General features: G+C 41.4%; 1 protein-coding gene across 1 annotated transcript; it reads left to right on the forward strand.

Moving 5' to 3' along the window:
* Positions 1 to 6: 6 nt before the first annotated feature.
* Positions 7 to 27,362, forward strand: SLC15A1 (solute carrier family 15 member 1). Its single transcript, XM_017732617.1, has 23 exons — positions 7 to 11; positions 3,441 to 3,463; positions 6,461 to 6,545; positions 6,629 to 6,770; positions 9,519 to 9,638; positions 9,793 to 9,892; positions 10,136 to 10,226; positions 11,811 to 11,894; positions 12,999 to 13,081; positions 14,232 to 14,318; positions 15,345 to 15,434; positions 16,739 to 16,783; positions 16,884 to 16,913; positions 17,035 to 17,123; positions 18,313 to 18,394; positions 19,163 to 19,288; positions 20,600 to 20,749; positions 21,161 to 21,210; positions 21,844 to 21,954; positions 22,101 to 22,197; positions 22,623 to 22,769; positions 23,609 to 23,716; positions 24,699 to 27,362. Exons 1-23 carry the CDS (start codon positions 8 to 10, stop codon positions 24,885 to 24,887), a joined length of 2,133 nt encoding a protein of 710 aa, XP_017588106.1. The 5' UTR covers position 7; the 3' UTR covers positions 24,888 to 27,362.
* Positions 27,363 to 27,428: the final 66 nt, after the last annotated feature.

Consider the following 27,428-nt stretch of genomic DNA (forward strand, 5'->3'; position numbering starts at 1 on the left):
CGCCGACATGGGTAGGGGTGGCGGTGTGGGATGGGGCAGCCCGGAGTGGGTAGCGGTCCCCGGCCCGCGGGAGGGATGCCGCCCCGGGGTGAGCACCGCGGGATCCTCAAGCCGATTCCCTCCGAGCCGGGTGATCGTGCCGGGCTGTGAGCTGGCAGCATGGCCAAGGGTCCTGCTCGCCCAGGGCTGGCTCTGCTGCTCGGTGTCGGTCTGAGGAAGTCCCCGGGCACTCTTGCGTCTCTACCTCTTCCTCCGGGGCAGTTCTCCCTCTGGCAACGCTTTATCCTGGTTTACATGACCCTGCCTTGAAACCCGAGTGAGAGCCGAGCGATGTTGCCTCGGTCTCTGTAAGCTCTTTGAGCTGAGCCCCTGGCGGGTAAGGTCTACCCTACACTACACTTTTAAGGCATGTGGAGCTTAAGATCTGAGCAGAAGTGTGGTGTATCTCGCAGATGTTAAATAATGCTTTTTCATCGAGAGTGTTTACCTAGGGTTGACCTAGTGTTTTTTAAAAACACAGATACACGGGTGGAAAATTGAGATAAGGGCAGAACCCATTTAGCTAATAAATTCTGAAGATTTTTTTCCTGTCTAAACTGGAACACTGAGCAGTAGATGTACAAAAAATAATTTTTTTGTGATGTATCTCTCTCCATTGCCCTTTGTTGGACCTTTGGTCCTTCAGTGTCTGTCTGAGCACATTGGTGTTTCTCATAGCAAGCGGTTCCTGGGCTTGGAGAAACCTTATCTCACAGAGGGAAGGAACCTGAAATGTCTGCCCTCCACCCCCCCCAAAAAAAACAACCCAAGAAAGTGCCATTGCATCTTCAGCAAGGAAATCTGTGTTCTAGGGACAAGCAACTGTAGTAATGAGCAGGCAGAACTGGTCAGTGGTGCTGCCCAGGGGTTAACTGGGGTCTTGCTGGCTTGAGCAGACAACCAGGAAAATGGTGATAGCTCCGCGAAGAGAAAGAAATGGGATGTAGCTGGGTGTGCTCATGTACTATCAGGCTTGCTGCGTTATAGGTTTGCTTGGATAGTTTCTGTGTTGGTGTTTTTTGGAATAGCAAGGTATGAAACAGGGACTCCTGGAGGGGGATGTCCTGATGGTAGCAGCATCCTTGTGAAGGTGCTGTAAGGCTGCTGCAGGGAGCAGGGGCAATAGGCTTGTCTGTGCCCCAAGTCAGGTGTCAGGACTGTAGGCTTGCTCTGGAGCCAGAAACATCCCAGGTGACAGTATGGGTGTGTACAGATTTATTGTGTCCACAGACAAGAAGCATTTCATCCAGGCAGAGTTGCTGTGATGGCTGCATGGAGCAGGGCAAAGTGCTCCCATTTTGTGTCACGGACTGTGAGCTGCAAGGGATGCAGCATCCCACTACATCTCTGTGACTCCAGGGGAGGAACCACACTGGTGGGAAGGGGTTGGAGCTGTAAGCCTGCCCCACCTGGCCTGCAAGTTTGGGAAGGAGAGAATGGCCCGCTGATAATTATTTAGATGTGGTGCTGAAGCCAAGAACTGAGTGGCTGTTGACTTTATATTTCTTAAAAAATATTATGTATCTGAAGGGAATACAAAGTGCACAAGCATTGAGAGCTTTATATTGAAAAATGTGGAGCTCTTCTATGCTTTGTGGTGAAAATGAGCAGTTCTGCAGGTCATTCTTTGTGGGCAAAGAATAAGAGAGGCTGAAGGTTGCCCCTTCAAGAGTGACTGCTCCAACATGCCACAAGCAAATCTCAGATTATCACTGAAAAGGATGCAAAATGTTGGGTGTTCTGTGCTGTGTAGGTCAATCCCTGAAGCTGCCTGACAGTGGAGTCCTTATTTAGTTTAGGTGCCTGTGTTGAAAGGTTGGCTTTAATGCTATCTGGAGTTTCCCCAACTGTCTCTGTAAAAGGAGAATAGAGGGGTAAAGTCAAAATGTTTGGAAATAATTGTGTCTCTTAAACATTGAAGTCAGACAATGTCTAAAAATAATTGCCTCTGTGATGTCCTCTGTGTAAGGTTTGTTGCAGAGGTGACACTTTTGCCATCAGGAAAGCAGAAAAAACCCCAAACCCAACCAACAACAAGATCCTAGATAATTTTTGCCCAACAGACGGGAGTGAGCTGCCCAGACTGATCTTCTCTGTACATGTCATGAAAAACTGGCAGTGTGATGCGCATGTGCTGGAAAGGCCAACAACTGGAAATAACCAAGGAGCTGATAGGAAGATAGGCTCTTGGTAACACCTTGGTATCCTTCAGTGTATCTGCTCGTGTGGGTTGTGGAAGGGGCATTGCCGATAACTTGAATAACTCGTGTACCTGCATGTGCCCTGAACTGGGTGTGTTAGCACTTTCAGAATGTTGCTTGCTCTCTAGGAAAATATATTCTCAAATCACCTGCATAATACTACTGTCTCTGTTGTGAAGGTACTTGTCCACAGCAGTGAAGGAAAGAATCAGAACAATCTGTTTTAGTGATTTCTGGAAATTACCTTATTTAGTATTGTGTCAAACACTATAGTGTTGCTGTCAGCTGTTCTCATCCGTTGTGAACTATGGACAAAATAATGATTTTGGCAAACATACTTTTCTTATAGAGATATATTATAGGCAGACTTGATTTACAAGGAGGGATTTCAAAGTTCACATCTTGTACTTGGTCTTATCTTAATGACAATGAGTTTGCTCATGTGGTTTTATGGAAAATGTTGGCATCCCCACTATGTGGGCATAGGGCCATTATCTGACACAGTGAAAGCTCAGCCTTCAAGCCTGTCTCCTGAGCTGAGGAAGCCCTGCAGGACTCCACTTGGAGTGCTGCCAGGGGAGAGGGCCTGCCAAGAGCAGCTGGAAGTGACTTCAGGGCTGCAAGCAGCTGTCTGCTCTTGCTGCCCTCAGTGGGACCTCTCTGTTCTTCCAGGTCTTCCCAGGTTAAGATTCAGGTTTTGGGAATGCCTGCTAACGTGGATCACAGAGCTGGGGCTGTATATTCAGTCCTCTAAAAGTCCCTTTTCAGGACTTGACCTCCATCCCTGGCAGGACATCTTGAGCCTATTCCTTAATCTTGACTTGTCTTTAAGGTAACATCCCCAAGAGTGAATTGTAACAGGACTCATCATCTCTGAGTGGCTGGTTTACCACCACCTTGAATGATGTGTGGTGAGCAACCATGGGATGCTTTGACTCATCATTCCTTTTGAGCTTCTCCTGGCAGTGTATGACTTTATGCACACCCTAAAAACCCAAAGGCTATCAAGGGAAGTTTTGCCTAATAACTATGAAAACTTTCCCTTTTAGAAACTGAAAATGTACTCACCCTGACCAGTACTGTGTTTACATTTAATTTGTTTATTTAGAGTTGAACCTTTTTTGAATCTTCCATTGGTTTTAAAGGAGTATTACTTAAAAGTTGCCATTAACTTGTATTTTGGTTTTTTCCCCTCCACAGGTGGAAAAACTACCGGCAAGTCGGTAAGTATTGTTTTCCCTTATAAAAAGTTGCTCTACTGACTCTCTTTGGGTTATGTTGTTTTGGTAATGTTAGCAGTACCCAAAGTAAAAATCACTCCATAAACATACATAAAATGTATACAATAATGTATACATTATTGTATACAATATAATGACTTACTGGCCAACACGTGCAAAAGCAGCCTAGTAACTTATTAAATTCTAGCTAAGCATTAGTGTGCTCAGCACCCTGATAAAATGTCTGAAGAGCCTTTGCTGACTGAGCAGACATTGGTGGGAGGAGCTTGGTCCCTGGAGCCCATCTTTCTTGTGGCTGAGTTATCATAATCCACCACTCTTGAATCTTTGAACTGTTACTGATATGTGTCTCAGCAACCCTATCTCTGCCTTTGCTTTTCTTATCTTGCAAGGTTTTACTCCACAGACTTTCCCTCGTCTCAGTGGCTTCCTCAGCAGCCAAAGTCAAAGCTGTGCAGCAGGGTGGTGGCATGCCCAGGGCAGGGCAAGGTTACAGAGGGCATTATAAAACATAACCTTCAGGTTACCTGTTTGGTGGTGGATCCAGCACTTCCTGACCAATGAGGGCAACAACAGACAAGGTTTTGGTAAATGTGTGTACGGGCACGTCTATACTGTAACAGAAGACAGTACAGTGCAAAACAAGGACAAGTACACATCATGTATTAGCAAGCATTAATTGCATAGTCTCCTCTTGCTTGTAGCATCTTGGAAAAGCTGAAGGCCTGTCACCTTGGGAAGGACCCAGTAGCTTTCTCTTGCATGCCTGTGTTCATGCTCAGCTCCAGCTGTGACATGCAGATCCCCTCCAGTTTGGGGGCAGCCAGTAAAAACCCACCAGGGGCTGCTGTGCCAGCATGGGAATGCAGGACAGCTCCACCAGGCACAAAAGCACCAGTATCTTGAAACAAAAATCTAGGCTTGCTGGATTGTGACCTCCCCAGACCAGCATGTAACACCCTCCTAAAGAATACGGTATTAGGTAGGGTGATGGCAAAACACTTGGGAGGTTTGTGAGAACCCCAAAGTGGTCAAAAGATTTTAGTGAGGTTTTGTGAAATTCAGGTGGAGATGGGTCCCACCAGCTCCTGGGCCAGGACTGGTCTGTCTTTTTTTTTTTTTTTCCCTGTAGGTAGGACAGACATGGGGAATTCTTTGTTCTGCTTCAGGAGCAGACATTCTCTCCTCTCCATCTGGGCTCTTCCCAATTACGAGTCATGCAGCCTGGGTTACTGTTTCAGTTAACTAACTTAACATGTGCTGAACCAAAACTTCAGTGTGTGGCTCTCCATCCCATGACCATTTGCATGGCTTAGGGGAATGCTGTGTGGACAGGGCACAAAGCCTTCTTCTGTGTGAACTCCAGTCCACCAACACCCGTGTCCAGGTTGGGAGTAGTTGTCCAAACCTCTTGCTGCCTTCAGCTGAAGGAAATGGGTAACTTCAAGGGAATTTTACCTAATTTTGGGATAGATGTGAATGATCTTCCTTTGGAGACACCTCTTTCTGCCCATGGAGGATGTGATAAATCAAGAACGACAAGTTTATATGTACGGCTCAAATTTTGTGTACTCTAAAGCTAGAGGAGTCCCACCTAGAACTTGCCTCAGCTGAGACTGGGTTTTTCCTGTGAAGCCTGCTTATCAAACCATGGGTAGGATATGCAGTAAGTACTTGGTTCTGCAAACATCAATGGCCAATGCTTTTCCAGCTGCTCAGGCATCCTCACAACTGAGTCAGATCAGTCAACTATGCTCCTGCCACTCTCTTATTTTCATTTCTTTTGTCACATTCCCAAAAAAATTGTTGTAGCTCCCAAGTTTCCAAGTATTCTGTTTGTTGAGGCTTTGCTGGAGACACTGGCTCTCCAGTTTACTTGTGTCAGGCATGATTTCCCTATCTAAGGTTTTTTCCTTTTGAGCTGCAAAGTTAACTTCCTCCTGTTTCACATGAAATACAGATTAGTTGAATTCCTAGGCCTTTGTAATCCAAACAATGACATTTTTAAATTAAACTGGAGAAGAACTGTTTTGCCTCTGCAATGTTCTGAAACGTCTTCAAAATCTGATTCTTTGCTACTTGCAGGCTTAAATCCATTTTAAAAAAGTTAAAAGGGAGTATTATGTTTAAGTTGCATTCCCATTAATTTTAATAGAAATTAATGAATATATCATATATTCATCTACTAAGACAAGTAGGTGATCAGAAGATAAACTTCCAGTTCTGGTGACCATATCAGATTTGTACCTGATGTATGCTTTTTAAACATTGTCTCAATGGCACAAACTGTGTCACGAGCTGCATGATGATGACCATGGACATGCCTGCTGCAGCAGGTGAAGGCTCAGTGAATCTGGCAGCCAATGCCATGCCATTTTAGGTTACGAATAAAGTCCCTTCTATCATTAGGTCTGAAGAAATGAAGGATTCTTCATCAAGCAGAGCATTTTTAAGGATAAGGAGTTTTCCTGAGAGATTTGCTTGAACGAAAAGTTTAAATGTTTATTTGGCTCAACTACAGGTGCTTAAAAATAGTCCTGAACTTCTAGCTGGTGTACTGCAGGCGTTTGGTGTTGTGCGTTTTTGGTTGGCTTTGGGTTTTGACTTTTTATTTTTCCAAAAACATTGGCTTTTTGCATATTTTTAGATACCAGTCTAGATTGCAGTAAGGGTTAGGTGCTGGAGACATCAAATGTGCATTGTGCAGCACTTGAAGGTCATTTATAACACTGCTAAAGGACTCTTGCAAAGGGCAGATAAGAAGTGTGCAGACCTCTGGGGACCAAGATGGGAAAGTGAGAACTGACTCTTGGTTCAGGTAAACTACTGTCATCCCACAGAAGCCTGTGCAACTTCCGGACCCTGAGTACCTACCCACTCCCACTGAGTCCACGTTGAGCTTGCTTAGGCTGTGGGTTGCAGTGAAGAGTGTTAGTCTGGGTTGCACAGCTCTGAGCTCGCGTTGTCTGTTACCTCCAGGTGCTCTGCTTTGGCTTCCCTTTGAGCATCTTCTTCATCGTCATCAATGAGTTCTGTGAGCGGTTCTCCTACTATGGCATGAAAGGTATGTCCCTTGTCTCCTTGTGCTGACCATTACCCAGGCCTGACTTGGGTTTGTAACCTGTTGCTTTGTTGTTCTTCCTACAGCTGTGCTCATTTTGTATTTCAAGTATTTCCTGCACTGGGAAGACAACCTTTCCACTGCCATCTACCACACATTTGTTGCTCTGTGTTACTTGACGCCGATCCTTGGAGCAATCATTGCGGACTCTTGGCTGGGAAAATTTAAGTAAGTGCTTCCTTAGAAAGTAACCAAAGATCTTGAAAGCTCACCTGAAATCAGTGTTACTTAAACCACCACCAAAAACAGCAGCTCTCAACAACAGCTTCAGAACTGCTGTTGACTACTCCAGGGTAGTTTGTTTTATTTCACCAAAGCTTGAGCTTTTAATTGATTCAGCTCAGACTTGCAACTGCGCTGTGAATCAACAAAAGTTCCAGTTCTGCTAGTTGGTTAAGGGTAGTAGCATGCTTCCCCAGCAGGCTGCATGTTTCTCCTCTCACCTGGACAAAATGTAAGCTAAACTAAGGAGACTATTCACCAAGCTGTGAAAATAGATACTGGAGGTTATAATTACATAGGACAGTCTCCTTACCTGTTGCAAGTGGCCATTGAAATAGTGAATTTCTGTGTTATCTGGTGTTAAGTGGGCCTTAGAAAAAGTTTTAAAATACTGTGTGATTTCAGAATTGACGGATCCATGAGAGGTCTTACTGAATAGCAATTCTTTCTCTAAATGATGTCTTCTGTATTTTTAACTGCAGGGTAGTTGGTCAGGATAGTAGCACTGAAGTGCTTTGAAATGTAACCAGATTATTTCCAACAGCTTTATCTCACTCTCCTTTACTGATGTTTTGATTCTAAAAGTATTTACTTTGCCGGAAAAAAAGCATAATAAAGATTTTATGGAGGGTTATGAGCCATGAATGTGAGCAGACTTGCCAAAGGTCTCCCAGAGATTAGAGATGTGCTGTGCAGTCAGTGGCACTGTTGCCTTCTGCTGTAGGGACTGCCCCTGGGAGCCCAGGGCTATGAGCAGGGCCGTCCCTGTGTGCTCTGTGCAGCTGCTCTGAGCAGTGCAAACTCACTGCAACTAGCTGGATGTCTTACAGATTGCAGGACACATATATTGTGTACTCACTTGTTTAGATGCTGTGGTTTATTTTTAAAATTTATTTTGGCTTTTACTTGTTTTATCAAGATGAAACTTTGAAGACCTTGCATCTCTTCTCCTTTGGTACTTGGATATGCCAGTGCCGCAACTGAAAGGCCCAGACCTTTAACAGGAGCTTGTTACGATGGCTTAAACAAGAAAAAACATGCTTTAGGAAACAGCATTAGGGTTTAATGCAAGGTGTCACAAGGAAGGCTTAAACAAGAATTAAAAAAAAAAAAATTCTATGGTGACAAGAGGATGAGGAAGTTATCTAAGCACTGCTAAGCACTCTTAAAGGAGAGACTCAAATCTTACACAGTTCACGTACTTTGTGTAATGTCTGTCAAAGAGCATGGTGGGACCTGCTCACATTTGTTGAAATTAGTTGTGAAAATCTTGGGGAAAATAGTACAGAAATCACAATTACTTTTTTAAATTGTGTGTCATCAATGCAGTGCCAATTATGTAAGTCTTCGCAGTGGGCTTATAAGCCTCACAAATAAAAACCAGAAGTTTCTCTCCTGATCAGCTCAGGTTCAGCTTCAATTGGAAACTTTTTCCCAGGTTGTTGGGTAATTAAAGTAACTATGGAAGCGCTATTCAAAAACCAACCCATTCAACTGTATCTGTTAAATATCATTAAACAGCAGACTCATTGTTGCCCCACTTTATGGATTTTTTTTTTTTTTTACTCTGCTACAGGCGAGGGCAATTTTAAGTCAGAGAACAACAACCTTGTTTTAAAGTGAGGGTAACTTGGTCAATGTCCCTGTTGTGTCAGGGTGCTGGTCCAAGCTTGCTGTGAGGATCTCTTGCTTATGTCGAGTAGTCGGATTGTTCTAGGTTTTTGAGCATTGTCCTTCACTGTCATGCCTTGCACTGGGTTTGGGACTACTCCTGAAAACTGGGTTTTAAAATAATTTCACATCATTGCATTGGGTTTCTCCTGCTTTTTCTCCAAACTGGAGACCCACATCTGTTGAACGGAGGTCCACCCAAGGACACAAGTGAACGTGGGTTAAACTACAGCCACGTACTTAAGGTCCAACAAAGTTAAAAGGGAGTATGTTTTTACATACAGAAAAGAGGATTGGACTGTAAAGCCAAGGTGTGGGGGCTGGTGATTATGCAATACTACCATCCTAGGCGCCTCCTGGCAGAGAAGTCAGGCTGAAAGCCTGCAGCATGCACTCTTCAGTGCTGCTCTCACTCTGATCTGAGTGTAAAAATGTTGGTACACTTACAGCCGAGGGAGTAGGGGTATAGAGTTGTTGTTCAAAACAGTATTTCAGGGCAATTTTCACATTTGAAGCAGGTTTTTAATTTTTCTTTTTTCTTTACTCCTGCAACTAAAATATAAAATAACATAGAGAATGTTTAATGATACTTAAATCAGTGTAAATTGCATCTTCCAGTGTTGAAGAGAAGTCCATTTATCTTCACCATATAAAAAATATGAAAATGGCATTCTCGAGTTGGTTAGTAAAAAGCCAACCACTGAAGATATGAAAGTATTTCCTGGGACCTAGTGATCCCTATAGAATCCATTTGTCATCTTGCCTTGTTTAATTAAATAAGGCTACCTAAAATAATAATAATGAAAAGAATAGAAATATTGTGGCAATGGTGTGTGGGCAGATTTTTATAGCAGCTTCTGACAAGTTCAGTCCATAATTTATTGTATCCGCTAATTGTTTTCATTGCCACGAATCTTTAAAATAAGCAAAAGTCTGCATTAGCTGTGTAATTATCTGTGTGCATTTTACGTGTGTAATTGTGTTAACGTATCTAAGAAAATGTATCTCCTCTCTTGACAACAGGACCATTGTCTACCTGTCCATTGTCTATACAATTGGGCAGACAGTCTTGTCTGTGGGCTCCATAAATGACCTGACAGATCACAACCGGGATGGCTCTCCCGATAGTGTAGCACTGCACATGTGAGTTGCCTTGTACACCTTTTATTTCCCAGGCTGGTGAAGGATGGGACAACTTAAATTTATGCTACTTGAATTTCAACCACTCTATTACGTATGCTTTGAGAATAAACACAAAACTATTTTTTTTTTCTTTTTTCCTTTCTCCTTGTTCCAGTGCTCTGTCAATGATTGGCTTGATCCTTATTGCCCTCGGTACTGGTGGGATCAAACCTTGTGTGTCAGCATTTGGTGGAGATCAGTTTGAAGAAGATCAGGTAACAATGTCTTTCAGATTTTCAGTTATACTGATACTCTAACTAAAGTTTGACTATTATAGTACTCTAATAATATACATATTTAGGCAGGTGCATTACTGCAGGTTTTCCTGGGGAGCTGAAGAAGGAGCTAGTTAATTATTTGTCTTGAACTTTGAAACCTGAGGTGCTGATTTTTTGATCTAGGCTCATCAATGTGGTTCTGGCTAAGCCTTTCTAAACATCTTTCTGTTTTTACTGTAGGAAAAGCAAAGAAGGACCTTCTTCTCTCTCTTTTATTTGTCCATTAATGCTGGAAGTCTCCTATCGACTATAGTCACCCCAAATCTCAGAGGTAAGGTCACATGTTTGTTTACAATTGTTAAACATCAGAAAAGGAGTGTTGGATTGCAGTCCAGTAAGGTTTAAATTAAAATTCTGTTCTCTGACACACTGGCATTATCTAGCAAATAGTCTTCAGTGTGTCATCCAGCTTCTCGGAGATGAGGTACTCTCAAAACAAGCCAGTTTAAAACTGGATTTATCCATGTGACAAAATAAATACTTTTTCATATTGTTAAATAAGAAATCTATGTTCTCCTTTGCTTATAAAGAATATCATGATCCTAAACAAAACTGAGCAATTTGCTAACCTATATGCATATGGATTTCTGTGGCAAGCTTGCACAGATGGTGCTGTATGGATGCACTTGCTAGCAGTTTCAAAAGGCTGCTTTTCTCAAAAGAAAGGAAACAGCATGTGAATTCTGGAATAACCCTAAAGCACTGGGCTGAAACTCTGGCCTTTGGATTTCTTGACTGGAAAAGACTCTGTAGAAGACTTTTAGATGTTTGTTTAATGCAAATTCTATCCTTTCCCAAAAAAGGGAGGAGAGATGCATATGGCACAGCGTGTGGTTTACTTCCTTGCTGATACAGGGTGAAAAATACCTTGGAAAAAAATGACAAATTGAGCTGAGGGAAGTAATATACTGTTATTTCCTATAAAGGTTTAACCAGTAGACTAATACAATTTAATCAAGACATGAATTATCCACAAGCTAACATTTTTTTCCAAACCATACTCTCTAATTCTCCTCTTAGAAGAAGTAAGGTGAAGAATGTAATAATTTTGTTCAGTCTTTTATTTTATACTGCTAGTAGCTATGTTCATACTCTGAGCATGACTTTAGGATGTGTGCTTGAATTCTATAGAGTCAAATCTGTGACTAATGCCAAGGAGGGGAGGGGGCTGTGACTGGGATGTTTTTTCAACAAGTGACACTTACATTACTAGAATCTTTGTTTATGAAGTTATCCCAAAACTTCTGCAATCTAGTTCCTTTCTCACTAAGGACATGCTTTTGACCTTTCTAGTGTAATTCTTCATGTCCCAGTGTAAATCTAGACGTAATTTTCCTGTGAGGAGATCCTGAGAGGCATTAGACTGTTTGGCCTGGAGAAGAGAAGGCAAAGGGGGATTTAATCAAAGTATAAAAATACCTGATGGGAAAGAATGCAGAGGATGGAGCCAGGCTTTTCTCAGTGGATAGTACCCAGGAAACACTTTTTCACTCTGAGGGTGACCAAGAACTGGCACAGGCTGCCCAGAGAGGTTGTGGAGTCTCCATCCTTGGAGATGCTCAGAAGCCATCTGGACACAGTCCTAGACAACTACTTCCAGGTAGCCCTAGTTGAGAGGAGCACTTGGACCAGATGATGCCCAGAGGTCCCTTCCAACCTCAACCATTCTGTGACACGTAATTCCCCTTTTCAATAATGAAAGATAAGTTGAATACTGATCCTCCACTCTGAGGATGTCAGCAGACAGGTTTGTTGTTTCCCCATGAGTTAACAGTGAATGCAAAGAACAGAAACCACATGGAAAACATCAGCTGTGCTGACTGGGACTTTTATTTGATGTTACTTTTTACTTCAGCTACGGAGTGTGGCATTCATTCCAAACAACGATGCTACCCGCTAGCTTTTGGAGTTCCTGCTATCCTCATGGCTGTTGCCTTGGGTAGGTGAATCTGTTGCCATCCTGTTGCCTCGGTAATTAGATGATAACAATCTCAGAATAATGAAAGTGTGATAGAAATCTCCAGGTATTGACCTCTACCAGTACCTGATCATTTCTGCAATTTTTCACTTAAATTTTTTTCTTGGGTGGGGAGGTGGGTGGGATTAATCTGAAGCACTCGCTTTTACAGAAGAGACTGATTTACTGGGAGAGTCTGATGGGGCTGGGGTGAGACGTGAATGTATCTTAAAATTCTATACATGATGTAAATTACTGCCTATGTTTCTTGGATTACTGTTGTGTACAAATAGATCTTTTGAATATAGGGTAAGAACTCGCAGCAAATGTGTGTTGTGGACATTATCTCTAGTCCAGGATGGTAAACTGTATGAGGTAATTGTCCCTGCACTGGAGGACAATACTGGATATATCAATACTTCTCAAACACCTGCATTTTTACTGGCTGTGTACAGGTCACTCCCTGAGCCTTACTGCTGACCAAGAAACTGGGGGTCCCATGATGTACTACAGTATCCCTCATGGTCCTGGTCCTTCAAGGTCCTAACTGGGAGCCCACCTGGCTACCAGTGACCTCACCTTGCCCATGAGCCCAGCCCAGGTTGGACAGCGGCTGTGGGCGTTTGCCCATGTCCTGCCCTGCATGTGGGACAATGAGGCTGGGCAATGTGCCTGGGCCTGGGAGCACAGGACACCTTGGTGAGTCCTGCAGTTCAGGCAGAGCTTTGTATGTCCCTGTGTGATGTGAGCTGCAGCATCCTGAGCTCCTGAAAAGGAGCTTCTACAGCAAGGCCAGAGTCAAGATCCTAAATGGTCTTTGTTTTTTGACCATTCCTTTAATTGAGATAACCTCCCACTGAGCACTAACCATAAGAGTTTCCAGGTTTAGTTTTTTGTCTTGAATAGAAGCAATCTGCTCATATTAATTTGATTTATCTTACTGTATGATAGCATGTGAATAGGCAATTTCTTAGGAGGCTTATTCCCACCCTGATTTAACTCCTTGACTTAGTTTCCATACCAAAATATTTGTTACTATTTTAATTTAATCCTGAGTTGATTTTGGTTTCTGTTTGCCTATTGTAGTTGTGTTTGTAATTGGAAGCAAAATGTACAAGAAAGTTAAACCGCAAGGAAATATAATGCTTCAGGTTTCCAAATGTGTTGGGGTAAGTACTGCTTACATTCCCCAAATCCTTGGCAGCAATTCTTAAAAGTGTTCTGTAAATGTGCCTAAATCAGAAATCTGTCTTAATATGAGGAAAGTTTCTGAAGATTTTTACTTTATTACAGAAGGCTTCTTACTGACACCTTCAGATTTAGACTGTCTTTTTATGCATATCTTGATTTATGTGTGAATTTATACGCAAAAGAAACAAAATAAGGTGTCAGTGTTATGTAAAAGCTTATCCCAGCTTCTGGGAATCATTCCCTCCACATTTGTGCACCTTTATGCAGAAAGAGACAAACATGCCTTGAGCTGAGTCAAGAGCAGAGCTATCAGTACATCTTATCAGCAAAGACTTATTCCTTATTAAAAGATTGTTTATTTACAATGCAGAGGTTTACTGGTCCCCACTGTATTAAGGAAGTTTGGGGGGTTGCACATCAGTGTCATCCTGCAAAGAAAGGAGTGGAATCTACATAAAAAGCACAGCATGTCCCAACTTTGCAGTGCCTCAACTTTGAGATCAGATTTATTCTTGGATGAGCTTCTTCATTATCCATACAGATCTGATAGCTTTATACAGCCCAGCCTATTACCTATCTTGTAAGCACTGTCAAAAGCAAATCTCTGTAGGTGACTTTGGCCATTGCTTAGAGTGCTGCTCCTAAGGCCCAGCTCGGCCTTGCATGTTATAATGTGCAGAAAATCTCAGGAGTTCTTTGGGACTATATTTGTGTATATTCTATGTCAGGGTGTGAGACGTAGTTACAAGATGCAGCTTCTCACAGTAAAATGTCTTCCTACAGCCATTCAGCTCTGAAAACCTGTGTATATGACACTACTCTATTTGTTGTTGTACATAAGTAAGTCTGAAGAGGGCAGATCTTGCAGCTCCTAGCAGCAACCCACGCTGAGAGAGACTGCTCTGAGCTGTTTGGTCCACCTAACCCCAAGTGCATGCTCTGCTGGATATGCAGTGTGAGGCCTTAAAAACAATATTCCCCTAGAGGATTGGAGCACTTAACAGAAGTCAAGTCACCTTTAGCAGCCTCTAAACCCAAGAAGCCAGGAGCATCATCTCTAATGACAAAACAGTTCATTGCGTTTTAAATATTTGTAGTGACATTAAGCATAATTCTGTCTCTCCTCAGTTTGCCATCAAAAACAGGTTTCAGCATCGCAGCAAGGAGTTCCCCAAGAGAGAACACTGGCTAGACTGGGCAAGTGAGAAGTATGATGTAAGTACTCCGAGAGCCTCCTCTGCTCTGACATCCCCTGACCCTCAGCTTCTCTGTCTGCTCTGATCCATTGCCTCATGCATTGGGAAAATAGTTTTGGGCCTCTGGATCATTCAGTAGCTGATTTGGCCAAACTTCCGTGCTCTCGTGGCATTGCAGGTTATCACCTCAGCTCCTTGGGAGAAAGCAGAGCTGTGTGAGTCAATGCTCTGTGTAATCATAGGCTGTCCAGGGAAATTCAAGGGAGATGAAGAAAAGACTTTCCCTCGCCAAACAAATACAAACATTTAAGGGTTTTGGTTAGGAAAATAGCAGGCATTATCTTTCCTTCTCAACTTCCTGTATCTCATGGTAAACTGGCCTCAAACAAAATACGCTGGTGTAATGACTGCAGAGGGGAAAAGGGAAATGGTGCTGCCTGTCATGGTCAATGCACAGGGCCATAATACTTGTCTTGGTATGAAACATCAGATTTATGCTTTGGAATTTCAGTTTAAGTGGCTAAACACTGCATCCTCTCCAGCCTCTGTATGATTTCTCATCATGACTCTCAAAGCCTTGTATCCCATAGTTCCCAACTTGTCCCTTGCCTACTATCCACTCTACCCTGTTGTCAATGGCAGCACAAACCATAGCCTGTCACCTTTATCTTCCTTTTGCCTTTATGCTTTCTTCCTATGTGAAATTCCTCAGTTGCCTATCGTTCAAATGCCTCCTTCCTAGAAAAATAACATGGCACCTAAGTGCTGGATCTCATGCTGCCATCAGTGTGCATGCGAAGAGCCTCAGGTCTCTCTGAGTGACCTTTAACCAGCAGCCCTTCCCACACACACACAAGCAGACTTTGTACTATTTTAACAGAGATCATCAGATGTACCCACAACATGCAAAGTCTAATGTGTGGGTAAACATGACATGATGGGTCTTTACGTGTTGCTGCGATGTGAGTAGCAGTCTGAATTTCTTTTTTCCCCCCCTTCTTTTTTTTTAAACCAATTCCTCTTGTGTAATTTTTACTTTCTGCAGAAACAACTGATTGCTCAGACTAAGATGGTGTTGAAGGTGCTTTTCCTTTACATCCCTCTCCCCATGTTCTGGGCGCTTTTTGACCAGCAGGTAAAGTAGAAATTGATTGGCTTGGTAATTACAGCTGTACCATGTCACTCTACGTACTCTGAAGTCACCAGACATAAAAGGTGCCTATGGGAGTGTGGAAAAACAAATTCTTTATCCTGGTTTTATTGCAAAAGACTAGTTCCTGAGTCACATCAGTACAAGATGATCTGCAGCCAGGGGCAATCTCAATTTATCTGAGCACACCCAGGACAGATTCAGTGACAGGCCTCTCCAAATCTTGTATCAGCCTGGGACTCGGGATGAAACAGTAATTTAAAGCTTTCTTAGTGCTAATGTTTCTTCAATTGTCAGTTGTCAGATGAAATTTAGGGTCCAAGTGTAAATGATCTGGAGAACCAGGGTTCAAGTTATCTGAATGCCAGTTTGCTTAATCACTCATACCTTGTTATAAATACCTTACACCTTCAAGCAGAAGTATAAGCCTATAATTCCCATTCACTTGGTGGACTGGGTGCTCAAGACACAACTTGAGCTGGGTGCTCAAGCAACACTCAGCTTAACTCATAGTTAAGCATTGAAGTATGAATTTAGGAACATGCTTGAGGAGAACCAGGGGTTGAAAGCCTCATCCAAGTCAGACAGTAGGAAGTTAGGTCCAGACTCCCTGTATCCTACTGATTCAGTCTAGTGCCTGTGAGCTGTAGCTGTCAGTGTGACCTGTTCCAATTAGGCAGCTCTGCTATAAATTCAGAGGTCAATACTCATTACATGGGTCATAACTCACATCTCGGACAGTGGGGTGTCGCGGGTAGCTGAAGGCTCTCGCCACAGATGCAGCGGTAGCGTTCTTGTCTCATCCTGGGCTCAGGCCTAAAGTCAGCCCCTCTTGTCCCAGCTACAGGCAGGTTTTTGGGGCACAGGGCTCCAGGCAGATCAAGCCCTGGCTTGGCCGGTGGCTCTGGGCTGTGTGAAGGAAGGCTGGACAAGTGGGAGGTGTGGGCTGCTTGGGCTCAGGCTGGCAGCACAGGGGCCCCAGGGTGGCTTCTGTGCACAGCACGCGGCAGTGCCCTGCACAGGATGTCCCTGCCCTCTCTCCAGCTGATTTCTGCATCTAAGTTATTTTCTGCTGTATTTCACAAAATGAGTAAATGAACTGGAATGGGCCATGAGACTCACTTTGTTCAAATGTTTACATTGCAGAGTAAGAATACTCTCATAGCAAGCTAGCTTTACTTTTTGTTCCATTGCATGTCTTTTCCAACACTTGACTTATGCAAACAATTCAAAATGAACTTTAGAACATTGATTTACTGTGACATCTAATTTTTTCTTCTCTTATTAAGGGGTCAAGATGGACACTGCAAGCCACAGCAATGAATGGGGATTTTGTAGGTTACTTTTTATTCCTTTTTTTTTTAATTAACACTTTTCAGATGAGTTTTATTTGTTGCCACAGTATTAAAAACTATTTATTTTTTTCTTCACCAGGGTATTCTAGTTCAACCAGACCAAATGCAGGTACATTAATTTTCTATGTTCCAATTTCAAGTACTTCTGAAAGATTATGTACATCTTGCCCTTACTTAAAAAAAGCACTTTGAGAAATACTGATTTTTTTTCTCATGTTCATCTTCCCCAGATTGTGAATCCAATCCTGATTGTTATAATGGTCCCAGTTGTAGACTATTTGGTTTATCCTTTAATCAAGAAATGCAAGATCAATTTTACGTAAGTTGATGTCTTTATCTGACTTCAAGAGAGGCTCATTTTAGTCATTTGTTTGACTGGCTCTTCCAGCCCTAATGTAACAAGAGCAAGCAGTCAGCTAAGGAGGAAATAGAAGTGTATTTTAAATGGGTTAATATTTTAAAGAAATGAAAATATAAAAAACCCAGAATACTCCAATTGGTATGGAGAGGCAGCACAGATTAGAAGAGGAGAAGCTAATAGTAAAGTAACAATGTTTTTCAATTAGGGACAAAATCTTTTGATTGCAGGAGAGATGATCTTGATTGTTTTCCATATCCCCCATGTCTACCCCCTCTCCCTCCTGAAGAATAGGGAATAGGAATACAACATACATCCTTAGCATTTGTCAAATTTTGGGCTTAAAAGTAACTGAGACACGAGATGTTTGCTCTTCAGTCTCAGCTGGGAGTCTGGCTCACTGGATACTTCTAGGTGGAGCTTGGGGGGCATTACACATTACTTTTCAGTGTTGGTAATGAAGTGGCTAGCACTTGCAAGAGTGCTTGGAGAGGCAGAAGAGAATATGGTTCTGAAAACAATTTTCAGAGAGCTACGGTGCAATGCTGTTTTTCCATATAGCTCTGAAAAATCTTGGGTGTGTGCTGTGCTGGAAGTACTGTCATTCATTTGTGGACATTCTACACTGGATAAATGATGCCACAAATGAAATATTTACTCTAAATCTATCCTTACAGCTTAATTGAATGCCAGTAGATGTCTCCTAATTCAACAAATTTCCCTGACTGTTTTTGTTCAATCTTATTTAAACATAGGAATATGGAGACAAGTTGTTAGTCTTTTTTTAAAGGCATATCTTCTTGTCTCTTTCTTGTTTTACCACTAACAACTGTACTGGATTGGGTTTTTTACTTCCTGCAAGAACAGATTTTTTCAGGAACCTGATAATTATGGTCAGTCAATGTTTGAGCCCAGCAGATGCAGAATAACAGGTTAAGATGCTGCAGGAAAGATGTATTTCCTGACAGTGTAACTATGAATTGAGAGGTACCCAGCTTAGCAGAACACTTTCTGTAAGAACATCAGTCCTTCAAATGGTGATAATGTGCTACCTGTGACCATTTGAGTTTCCCAGAGTGGAAAGAAAACAAGCAGCTGAAGCTTTGAATTATCATTTCTCTTAAATCTCTCGTGTCCTTTGTTGTACTAGGCCCCTGAGGAAGATGACTGTGGGGATGTTCCTCGCTTCTATGGCTTTTGTTGCTGCTGCCCTTGTGCAGGTGCAAATAGATGTAAGTTCAGCCACATGCGAGTATTTACTATTAATATTTAGCTGTTACTTGTTAATTCAGGAAAAAAAGGTGTGCTTAAGGGGAAACTGAACCAGAAAGAAGACTCCTAAATTTGGAGCCAATCATATAAGCACAGAAGTAGCAGGAGTGGAACTATATTGCAATACTGTGGTTAGCATAGTAAAATTGACTAGCAACAAACACCATCCTGCAAAACATCACATTGAAGTTAATGTAAATCATGCATGAAAGGCAACATCAATCTTTAAACTGAGACTAAAAGCTGGAAACTAGACATTTGCTTGACCTACCAGAGGGCTGCTTTGCATGTTTGACCTCTTCTGGTATTTAAGCCGGAGGTGAAGTGTGACAGTCTGGGAAGCATCATCACAGCATGAGCAATGATGACACTTGTCGAAGGAAGGATTTGTCTCCCCTAACCTTCCTTGCCCTAAAGGGAGGTGCCATGCCTGAACCAGATTAAGCTTTCCCCTGTAGCTGGAATATTGCAACACCTCTGGGCAGCGATCCATTGCAACCCAAGATCTGAATAGCTGTCTAGAGGTGTCTGATGTGGACAAGAGATTTCTTTCCTAAGGCAGCTTGTGAGACGAGTGAAAATCCTGATTCAAGTTTCATCCCTCAGACAATCACATATCAGCAGGCAAATGCCAATCTTCAACATGAAAAAACAAAGATTACAGTAATTATAGCAATTTTTTCCATGTGACTTAGGGCACTGATTTTATTTTTTTTTCTGTCCTGTAGAAAACCTCTCCTGTTTTCCCTGCAGCTGAGCAAACTCAAGTCAGATTAATAAATCTAGGTGCTGCTCCTGCAACGGTTCAGTTCCAGCCTCAGCTTCCGACTACGGATGTAGCACCTAATGAGGCGGTAAGTAAGGGCAGATAAAAAATATTTAAAAATTAATTAAAACTAAAAAAAATCTAATGGAGTAAGTCAAAGTCATTCTTAACTGATGGTTCAAAATTTATTATTTTCTTGGACTTTTTTACTCTAATAATTTAAATGATTTTTTTTCTTTGTATTGTGGAATGAATTGTTACTGAAAACACAGTGGGTGACGAAATGGTAACTATGTCAGTGTTTGATGTATTACTAGTTTGTTTTGACAAGATGGGTTTTTTTCCAAGAAGCTTTCAAAAACTTAACAGTGACTTGGAACTAGTTGAAAATTTCCCTCTTGCTAAAAAGATTCAATTTCTTAAGAGCAATCCTTTTCTTCAGCAACTGTCCATTCAGCTCTAGTGAGTCACTGCTATTACAGTGAGGGATGGCTTACCTGAACAGGGAGCTTCTTCTGTGGCTACATCACACGTTAAGCTTCAGATTTTGCTGCCAAAGAACTTCTTCAGGTTCTCATAGAGCACAGCATTGGTAGTTCTATTGACAGCAAAATGTGGTGCCTCTGATGGATGCTTTTGATAAGGGATGTTAGGAAGTGTGTTCTCTGATAGCCTGCAGTTCTGTTTCCCTTGAAGAGGAAAGCTCCTACTCCAACCTCCTCCAAATTTGCCTCACATGGAAGCAGAGGTGTGAGGAGAAGATAAGGGCACCCAAACTGTATACTGACAGGGTCTTGATGTAACCATGGTACATACCAGAAAATGAAAGGTATAGAATACTCTATTCCCTATTACAGACATTTTATAATCCAGATGTGGATTATAAAGTGCTTTTGATAATCCTATAAAACAAAAGGCTTATTTTAGTGTAGCACAAATGTGTTTATTAATGGCTTAAGTATTTTATGTTGATTAAATGTGTTTTGAATATATAAAACATATAACTTCTGCTTTTTGGAAAACACTGCATCGCAGCTTATGCTGGTGCCACCTATTTGGCTAAATAGAATTTTACTTGATGGTTATGGTAAGCCTGATTTATCTGGAGCAAGAAATAGGAAAATATAACAGCTATTCCATAATGCTTGTGGCAAGCTCATGTAACTCTGAAGCTTGAGTGACAAATTAAATTAATAAAAAATAATGATCAAATGGCATTAATGCTTGATGTAGAAAACCTAACAAAAATGAAAGTTAGGGAATGTTCATGATCTCTGGCACTTCAGAAATAACACGTGTGTAAACTTCTGACCCTCCCCAGAGCCCATAACATTCTCACAAAAGTGTAGACAAATATGCAGTTGCACAGAAGCCCATGGCAATTTGTTTCTCTTTGTAGACTCCCTACATGACATTTGAGAGTTCTAAGCTGAAATCATTATACATAATGTCTGCATCTCAAAATAAAACTGTGCCTTTGGATCTGCTAGATGGAGAACGCTACACTTTGGCATTTAAAGGGAATGGATCTGACATCAATTCCCATTTGGTAAGTCTGCTTATCTCTTAAGACATACATCAATGTTTTGACCGCTATCTTTGTGGAGTGTGTGAAGCTCAGAGGACAAGCTCTGGATGGCTTTTATCCTTTGTCTTGTTTTCTGTCTCTCCTTGTCTCTCCTGTACCAGTAGGGCTGGTGAGTGGTAGAGAGTACACCAGGATATAATTTTTAAAAAGTTACCAATTTATTATTTACCTTGACAACTACCCTTTCACCAAGACTTAGATGCATGGTCATACAGTGCTTTCTAGTAGATGTGTGTGCTAGTAGGATCCTAAAGAGGAAGGTCTGGAGTCCTGCTCTGAAACCTCTGTTAGTTCCCACTGCTGTGTAATAGTACATATTTAAGTTGTTCTCTGATGCCATCGACATAGCTTGATAATGGTCTCTTCCACCAGATATGGGACAATGTTACATCAAAACCAGAAGAAGGAAAAAATCTCATCAGGTAGAGGTTTTTTTGTGTCAAAATTTTGACAGTAGTGTGACTGTCTCTTCAATCTTTCTTTGGGTGGACTCTCGTTGAACATAGTTTTCTATACTGTAGGAAGACACCTCTTGCTGGACACGTCACTTGATGTTTTAGGGGATGTTATGACTTCTGAGTTGTGAGCCACTTAAGTTATCTTGCACACCTGTTTTGGGTGTAATTTAGCTAAAAATGGAAGTGTATGCTTCGTTCCATTGCCTAGACTTTTTTACTGGACAAATGGCATAAATTACATATCTATACCTCCTTTTAAATCTTGGATAAGAAGTATCTTCCTACTTATGCCTTCTCTGCTTTTCTTCTACATCTCCCACTTGCAGATGCATCACCTACTGGTTGTAGCATCAGCTTGCTTTTGGTGTTCTCCTAAGGTAGTGGGCTGATGGGGGTCTAACTTCCTTTTTGTATTAGCTACAGTTTAAGAGATTAAGAGTTCTTTCCAAAATGTTAACTGATTTAAAAAAAAAAAAGAAGTGTTAAATGAGTAGACTTGATACTTGTTGTGCTGCCCAAATATAATTAAAAGTAAAACCTGTACTCTTTGACTTATGCATGTTTTGTGTAGTATTTAATCACTCTTCCATTTTAAAGGTTCATAAACAATTACTCTCTTCCTGTCAATGTTACTATGGATGGCATGGCTTTTGGAGTACTGGATCCTCTTTCTGTCAGTAATTACAGCGTCATTACAAAACAAGACAAGTAAGCATTTTCTTTTACCCTAATTTAATCTCTTAGATATACTTGTCCTTGGGAAAAGGGCACAGAGCTTTTTTAAAATGTGTAATACACACAATTGATTACACCTATGGTCTGAACTGTGGGGTCTGGGTTTTTTTCTTTTTCAGGTCATTTACCATTAACGCTTCAATGCCTCTGGCCACTTGTACAGTTGTTTCAAAGACATTTGGATATGGCAGTGCCTATACCATTTCAGTTAATGATGTGAGTTGCCACTGTTGTTGGATGGACAATATAGAATTACTTTCCGTGTTGATACTTTCCTTTAATGAAAAAAACACTTGCAGAATTATTCCCCTTGTCTTTAATTGTATATATGATGGAATTCTCCTATGTTAAACAGGAACATGAAACCATTGTTAAGTATAAAAATAATGATGGTTATGATAATAGCAATGCAAGAATTCATGGTCACCACTAATGGCCCTAAATCTTTAGCCCTGTTAGACACTACAGATTTGCACAAAGTCGGCTGTAAAAAAATTATGCTTTATGACTAGGTATGCAGAGCTTCATATGCAACATTTATTATTTACTCTGAACTTTCTATATGCTTATAGAACTGCTTAGAATGCCTTTACTGTGCACACTCATTATTACTGCTCCTAATATGCTATTTTCATTTCCAGTGTACTGGCTCCCATCTTAATGTAACATACTTCGAAGATATTGCACCAAATACAGTCCATATGGCTTGGCAGATTCCTCAGTATTTTCTTCTTACATGTGGAGAAGTAGTATTCTCTGTCACTGGGCTGGAGTTTTCATACTCACAGGTAGGTATTTCTCTTCTTGTGTTAAGCATCTTGGTGCAAGTTAACATCTTCCGTGACCTCTTGTTTTTAAGTGGTGGTTCTGTGCTGCTGCTTTGATCAGCTGTATTCCTCACAGCTCCCTAGTAGGACTGTATAGGCTGATGCAAGTTGGTCCTGTTTCACTAGGATTTGGTGTTTTCCATGAAGCTATGCTGAATTCTGTCATTTGAAGACTTGACTACCAGTCTTCAAATTTCCTTCTCGCATATATCTTTCCTTTGAAAATAAGTGCAACTGTCCTGCTGCAGTAAAACCAAACTGGAGAGCTCTCAAATGCAAAACCAGGAAGTCCTGACATCTTATCTCCACACCAGGTTACTCCATACAGCCTTTATTAGCGGTTTAGTTAAACACTTTTAATTCCTTTGTCTTCTGACTCCAGTTTATTAGCTGTGTGTATTTCTTCTCTTAATTTGGAATCTAGAAACTGCAGTGATGGGAATGTTGTGAGGCATGGCTTGCTAGGTGATGCACTCAATTTCTTCATGTCATGTGTGCCACGTGTTACTGAGATGTGAAATACGCCTGTTAGTTCCTCAGTGTGTATAAAGTAAAAGGTGTTATAGTCAGTGTGCTAGTGGTCTCTTGTTCCTCAAAGCCTTCTCCAGACCCGTTTAGCTCTCTAGCAATTTTTAATGTCAAAAAATAAACACACAAAAAACCCCAACTGCCTCCAAAACCTCCCAAACCAAGAAATCCTCTTCCCTGCAGAGAAACAGTCTTCATTATAAGGTAAAGAATGCAGTAAGTGCATCATAAAATAAGTGATAACGCCGAAACTCAAATGTCTGTCTCTGCAGGCCCCGTCTAACATGAAGTCAGTGCTGCAGGCAGGATGGCTGCTGACTGTGGCTGTTGGTAACATAATTGTCCTTATCGTGGCTGGGGCATCCAAACTCGACAAGCAGGTAAGCATGCAAGCAGTAGGTGTGCTGTTATGTTACACTGTGAGAAAGCAGTTCTAATCCAGGGGGCAATCGTGGCAGATAATACAAATAGTTCTTCAGCAAAGGTTTTCACTTGCCTAGCGTTTGCCATCCTTAACTCTTGCTGTCAGGCTCCTTTGCTTGCAAGCAGCAGTTTCTAGAGTCTCTGCAGTAAATTTCTTCTCATGGTGTAGAAAGTCTGTGAACTTTTGAGCTGAAATTCTGCATTAATAGAATCAAAGCCTACCAAAATTCTGTTAATTGCTAATGAGCCTTCACCTGCATACCACAGCCTTGCCACATCCCTTCTTCTGGCTCCACTGGTTTCATCCCTCATTATTTGGGGCATTAAAACTGTGGCTATCCTGGTAAAGAGCACTCATACAAGACTTTCTGTTCATTAGTGGTGCTCGGTAATGAATTAAAATGGCTCTCTGAGAGAGGGAAGAGCTTGTCTCTGAAATAGGTCTGGCAGTCCCCAACTTCAGCTAAATTAAATCAGAAAGAACATGAAACAGAGATGTTGAGGCTTTTCAGGTAGGGTTTCTGGTCTTGATCTCTGCCCACATTTGTGGTCAGTAGGTCAGCAGTAAAAATGTCTAAGTGGAAGCAGAACCAGTGCCAGCCTGGTTTAGAGTGAGATTATCTGACCAAAAGGAGGGGTCTGAGTTTCCTTCTCAGTCTTTCATTCAATTCCCTGTTCCTCCAGGAAAAGGATGTTACAGAATTCTTCAGCATTCACAGAACTTTTGTCTTTTCAGTGAAGATAGCATAGCTGAAAGAGCCTCAATTCTGAGTTGCTTTAATATGTATTGTATGTATTAACACTTAGTCCTGTAAGCCATATGATACTTGTTATGATACTTGTTTCACATTCTGAGTTTACTTCCTGAAAATACTAAAATGGTGTAATACTCTTGACAAATGAATATTGATGGATAAATTCTGCTTTTTTTTTTTACAGTGGGCAGAGTATGTGCTGTTTGCTGCCTTGCTGTTGGTAGTTTGCATCATCTTTGCTATCATGGCTTCTTTTTATACCTATGTTGATCCAAATGAGATTGAAGCCCAGTTCAGTGAGGAAAAAAAGAGAGAAGACAAGAAGGATCAAGATGACAATGAAAAGGAAGCTGAAGCTGATTCTCGAATGTAAAAGCTGTACTCAAGGAGTGTCTGTAAATGATGGAAATCCTGTTCACTCTCCCTGCAGTCAGAGGAATCAGGGTATCAGTAATCACACCTCTGGATTATATGTCTTGTGAGAGACACTATGCAAAACTGTTTGAGTTTAAAGTGAAGCCTCCCTAGGGAAGCAATAGGAAAATATTAGTCTCTCTCTTGTACTGAATGTGGTATCCTGAAGAAACTCCAGCAGAATTTGCACTCTTAATGTACCTCAGTCTTAAATATTATAGCATTAGAATATTTAAATTAGACTTGGAACTATTGGACCCTGTGAAAAGAAGTATTTTTATACTGCATTTCAATTTTATATCATGAAAGAAACAAGACTTGTCAAGAAAAAGCAATGGAAACCAAGCTCTCTGCATGATCCCTCTCGCATCACTGTTACTTGAAAGCAGCAGGTCACATGTGCCTTAAATTCTTTTATACTTCCTTACAGATAATGGGAGCAAAGCTCTGGCAGTGATCAGATTAAAATATTGTCTGTATTCCAAGTGGCAGTAACTTGGACATGGATGTAGTGCTTTATCTGCCTGTTAACTACCCATTTAACTCCTATTATGTCTTTAATTAATAGTAGAAGTGTCCACTCAGGTAAACTGATAACAGCAAATGACCTTTGGAACAAGCAAGAGCAATAAAACTTGTGTTATAACAAAATAAGGAAAGTGTTTTAAGAATATGGCTTACAGTTGCATTTTAACAAAACTCGATACCACCTCTCTGCTACCTTTGTCTACAGGCTCCATCACTTAAAGCTAATGGATCAGTGCTGGTCTTCTCTATCTTAATATACCCTAACACCTACCAAATTTATGCTAGGGGAGACTACATTTTGCTGCTTAGCAGGACCTGCTCCTGTAGTCCTGTGCTCCATGTAATGGAGTGCCAGTGATCTGCATATTGTTTTGGTAATTCTTGTTTTTTAAGGTCTACATGCTACACTTTTCCCACCAGCTTGGACTCACTGGCCCCTCCAGTACCCTGGCCAGACTTTCAGCTGCTTTGATACCTGTCTTCCAATACTCTTATCCTATTTTAGAGCAATTCTATTTTGGTATTTTCAAGTGGTGACACAGACATCCGTATTCAAGCAATTGGGTGCTTTGCTCGCACTGCGGGTGCACGGGCCCCTGTGATCCCTGTTCCCACTGGAGCTGCTGGCACCTAGGTGTCCATGTGCACAGAGTCCCTCACCCATGAAGACAGTTACAAATGGAGTTTGAGAAGACAAGTCCAAGGCACTCTTTGCTTGTGTTAGAGGTAGTTCTGTTATCCCATAGGCAGTAATCCCCTCTTGGTCTCTAGGGTCATCTGGGGATAACCTTTCCTATGGATTTGAGATACACATGTCCCCCAGCCAATGGAACTGAGGGTCTCCTGTAACAGCCACAGGAGCATCTGGCTCTCGGTCACTCTCTGAGGAGTTAAGGGAGTTTTATACCAGCTTATTTATGGCAGACTAGCTTTTCTTCTGCCATGTAAGTGAGGCAAAATAAATTATCTCCTAACTGTATCCCAACAGAATAGCATCTTCTGCCTACTGCTTTGTCCATGCCAGGTGAAATGTTTATTTAGCATTTTAACACTACCTTTTTTCCCTTTGGAATACAGGTCATGTGTCTAGTTTTTATACCATAAGCTGTTGGAACTTCATGCTTTAGCAAGCCCAGTAATTTGTCTACAACATGATGGATGTGGCTTATGGTTAGAAAGCCAATAATACTGTAAAATTAGATGGGGAACTTTTCTGATGAGATGAAAACTACCTGTAAGGTAGAATGGAGACGGTTGTGTGTGACAAGATTTTAATCTCATTTTCAGCAGGGGTTTAAGTAATTAAAATATCCACGTGCCTACCCAGGTAGCTCCTGTCAGCATTGCTGTGACTGTGTCCAGAAGCCGTGTGCAGGCAACTGATCTTTGGGCTGAAATTGGGTGTTTTCAGTTCCTTGGTTTTAAGCATTAAGAGGTGCAGTTAACTGCTAAATATGACAGTGTTTCATTTAGGATGCTGCTGTCTAGACTATCAGACTTGCTGATAATTACTTTGCATATAATTTTCTGTTACAGAGAAGACAGCCTGAACTCAATCAAATTAACAGTTGATCATTCTAAATTCAGTTCTTAAACAAACAATAGCCCTTAAAAAATGCAAGAGTAGTTAAATATGAAACCCTGTTCTAGCAGTCCCATCTGCACTCTGCGTGGCCAGGTAGATACAGGAATGTGCATGTCTGTATGCTTAATAATATTATAAATAACTGTAAAGCTTCCATGCTTTTTCCATGCTCCCCCTTACCTCAGCCTAATGACACTTGACTTAAAATAGTTCAATGTCATATCCTCTGAATTACCTTAATCCATTCTCTGCCATTTGCTGTTCTTAAAAATTGTCTGATTAGCAGCATAATCCTTGAAAAAAACTTGGCTATAACTACAGATAAGTGTCTATTCAAAGTTGTTAGTTTTTAAAATTTTCCTGGAAGCAATTGCAAGCCACAGATAC

This window comes from Corvus brachyrhynchos, unplaced genomic scaffold (genome assembly GCF_000691975.1).
Source record: "Corvus brachyrhynchos isolate BGI_N302 unplaced genomic scaffold, ASM69197v1 scaffold12, whole genome shotgun sequence".
Lineage (NCBI taxonomy): Eukaryota > Metazoa > Chordata > Aves > Passeriformes > Corvidae > Corvus > Corvus brachyrhynchos.

Excerpts from the sequence above, each read along its gene's own strand:
- SLC15A1 (XM_017732617.1), top strand. Across the intron at positions 3,464-6,460 it reads GAAAAACTACCGGCAAGTCG|GTGCTCTGCTTTGGCTTCCC; the intron begins GTAAGTATTGTT and ends TGTTACCTCCAG. Across the intron at positions 21,955-22,100 it reads GTCATTACAAAACAAGACAA|GTCATTTACCATTAACGCTT; the intron begins GTAAGCATTTTC and ends TTTCTTTTTCAG.